This window comes from Trachymyrmex septentrionalis, unplaced genomic scaffold (assembly GCF_001594115.1).
Source record: "Trachymyrmex septentrionalis isolate Tsep2-gDNA-1 unplaced genomic scaffold, Tsep1.0 scaffold87, whole genome shotgun sequence".
NCBI classification, from domain to species: Eukaryota; Metazoa; Arthropoda; class Insecta; order Hymenoptera; family Formicidae; genus Trachymyrmex; species Trachymyrmex septentrionalis.
In genome coordinates this window covers 225,062-228,021 of record NW_017306059.1, presented here as the reverse complement: position 1 = coordinate 228,021, position 2,960 = coordinate 225,062, and the positions used below count along the sequence as shown (strand labels likewise).

The 2,960-nt window shown below is 40.3% G+C and overlaps 1 protein-coding gene across 2 annotated transcripts in view; it reads left to right on the top strand.

Moving 5' to 3' along the window:
* Nucleotides 1-1,534, top strand: part of LOC108755425 (beta-amyloid-like protein) — a 49,743-nt gene extending 48,209 nt beyond the window's left edge. For both annotated transcript variants that reach the window (XM_018498411.1, XM_018498410.1), the window contains exon 15: nucleotides 79-1,534. In XM_018498411.1, the coding sequence (XP_018353913.1) occupies nucleotides 79-189 (111 nt within the window). In that variant the 3' untranslated portion in view covers nucleotides 190-1,534. The remainder of the gene's footprint in view (nucleotides 1-78) is intronic.
* Nucleotides 1,535-2,960: the final 1,426 nt, after the last annotated feature.

The window sequence follows — 2,960 nt, the reverse complement described above, 5'->3', positions numbered from 1 at the left end:
TGTGTTATAATAATGCACTAATTGACACGCTAATTAATAATGCAACATATAATAATAGTATTTTCCATTTCCTCACAGGGCTTCATCGAGGTCGATCAAGCGGCCACGCCCGAGGAACGACACGTCGCAAATATGCAGATCAACGGTTACGAGAATCCTACATACAAATACTTTGAAGTGAAGGAATAATTCGGCCGCTGCCTCGAGAGTTATCACAAATATTTTGATTTCTGAAGCTGGTCGCAACCGCGTATTCGTTCTCGCGTATTTTCTTCAAGAATCTCATAGTATTTTGTTAGAGTAAGATATATATAAATAGTATGTATATCTCTAACCCTCGAGATTCTTCCGAAGATCCGGACTATGTACATCCCGGAAATGCGCAAATTCAGAAAAACGCGTTTCCTAATCGGCAAATCGCACGTGACGAGATTATCGCCGTACGCATTGCGTCCGCTTGTGTAGACACCACGGCCACGTGTCGTGGTGTAAATCGATTTTGCAAAGAATTGACAATATATATGTAAAATACAGTTTGTAGCTGGGACATGCTGGATGGGAAACGGAACGGATTCTATGGGAGATAAAATGACGTAGAATTCAGCATATACCTATGTGCCATACGAACACGAGTGTTACACGCTATCTTCGGAAGTATCTCATACACACATCGTTTTTATTACGTTATCATACATGTCGATATATTATAAAAACGCAGGAAGGAGCGCTCGTGTTATAAAAGTAGAAAACGCCGTTTTTAGACGTACCTCGATGTTCCTCCGCCTCTATACGTTATGCACTCGAACTGGAAGCTCCGTGGATCGATTGACGACCAATGTTCGGTGGCTGGTCGCTCTCATTCCTCGGGGACAAACGTTTGAACGATGCTAGAACGCGTTTACACGAACGAATGTTCAGTGAATGCGTTGTATCGTTGCGCTCTTTGCTGTATTTTTAGGTTCTGATATTTTCGGAGATAATCAATGGCAATAATGCAGCTTAAGTACTAAACACGAAGAAAAAAAATACGATAGTGATCGTAGTAGCTTGCCACTGCGGGCAGCATATAGAAGTAAATACTCCGATTAATGGCGTAATCGTTAACGTTATGCTAAAATAACCGAGCGTTGCGAACGAGCTATGCGGCACTCTTAAAATATCAGAACACACACACACGTACACGCGCCATCTCATCGTTGCACGTTTTCACTCCTCTATATCTTCGTAATGCAGCTGTTTTATTCCCTCCGTCTCCGTTCGATTCCCACTGCCTGGTTTCTCTCGGTAATCTTTTTCAGTACTTAACGTCTAACTCTTAGATGATAAAGAACCTTAAAACGTAAGGAAACTTAAGAATCATTGACGTATCTCGAATTAACGATGACGAGGAAGTAAGATGCTCTATCATTCCACACGAAAGTCCATTTTGTCGAGGTGCTGAGAACGCTAGCATGGAAAATGTTCGGCAGCTTCGTTCGATCTGACCGAAAAATGGCGTACGCGACGTATCGAACAGGTCATGTCGATGCTGTCGAATAAGAGGAACAGTTCAACCGGAGATCATTTTCGAGTGGCATTAGTACCTCCGACTGTTACGTCGAGAAAGAAAAAAAAAGAAAAAGAAAGAAGCGGTAGCTGTTGAGATAAAACGTTTCTTTTTCGTTTCCGCGTTTTGCGTTCTCGGGAGAAAAAAAGGGAAAAAGATCGTTCATACAATAACTATCTTAGGATATTACTAATTATATACGACGACGACGATGATGATATAATATATTACACGTTTAATGCTTATATATTTGTATATTGTCAAACGATTAAAAAAAAAGGTAGTAGCCAGCACTTTAGCGCCAGGGTCGCGTGGGGAAGCACAGTTTTTTCTTATTTATCTTGGAATATACATTACGCGTTTTTGTCAAACTTATTTATATAAATAACCCTCGGTGATGCTTGTGATGCGATGCGAATACGCTGCCGCGGTCCATAGAACCATTTACCGTCCCTACGGCCATTATGGTCGGTGGTAGCATTCAACCACTACAAAGACCTTAAAGACACCCCCTCCTCACGTAAAAAAAGACATTAAAAATCGCGCAACGTCTTTACGACATCTGAAAGATTAGGATATCTGCGGCGTCTTGCAGGAAAAACGTTTTTTAGGTGTCTAAGAGATTAGAATGTTTTTTTTAGGTCGTCTTTACGACATCTATCTATGGCAGCGGCGTGATAAGAGCATAACCATCGCTACAATCGTTGGTGCACCGTTAATGCACCATTAATGCACGTTCAGGTCGGTTGATTATCGTATCAATACAGTCAGTAATATATGTTTGAAAGAGACGGGATTTTTAGCTCTTGGCGGCGCGCGATGGTTACTATTATAAATTACAATTTAATGCTAAAGAGTCGCTGTTCTGTCTCTTGTGTGAAATAACGCTCCACATGGTCACATACATTCCCAGTTACGTGCTAAGGTGGTCCCTTTCGATTGCGCTCACTTTGCTAGGATTATATTGCGTAACACGATAATCGCCAGCGAATTAGAGCGATTGAAATAAAAAAAAAAGAAAGAAAAGATCCTTTTTAGGTATTGTATTCCTAAGCGCACGTGAAGCAGCTGCCTTTCCTATCTATCTAGCGCGAATCTTTGTCACACACACCGATCGTTTGTCTTCACGCAACTCCGGTGGAAAAGAGTGTGTACCGGCGACAACAGGCAACAAACAGGATGCAAGACACAGTCACACACATTAAACAACACATCGCTGAATGTTAAAAATATTATTTTAGATATATTGTAAGACGAGATAGCAATTATACCAGTAAATGTACTATGATTATATGAATAACAGCAGATAGCATCAATGCGTTACAATAATGATATAAAATGTCTATTATATATGTATATGCATGTGTTACGAAGTATGGGGATAATATATAGAGATATATATATATATATATAT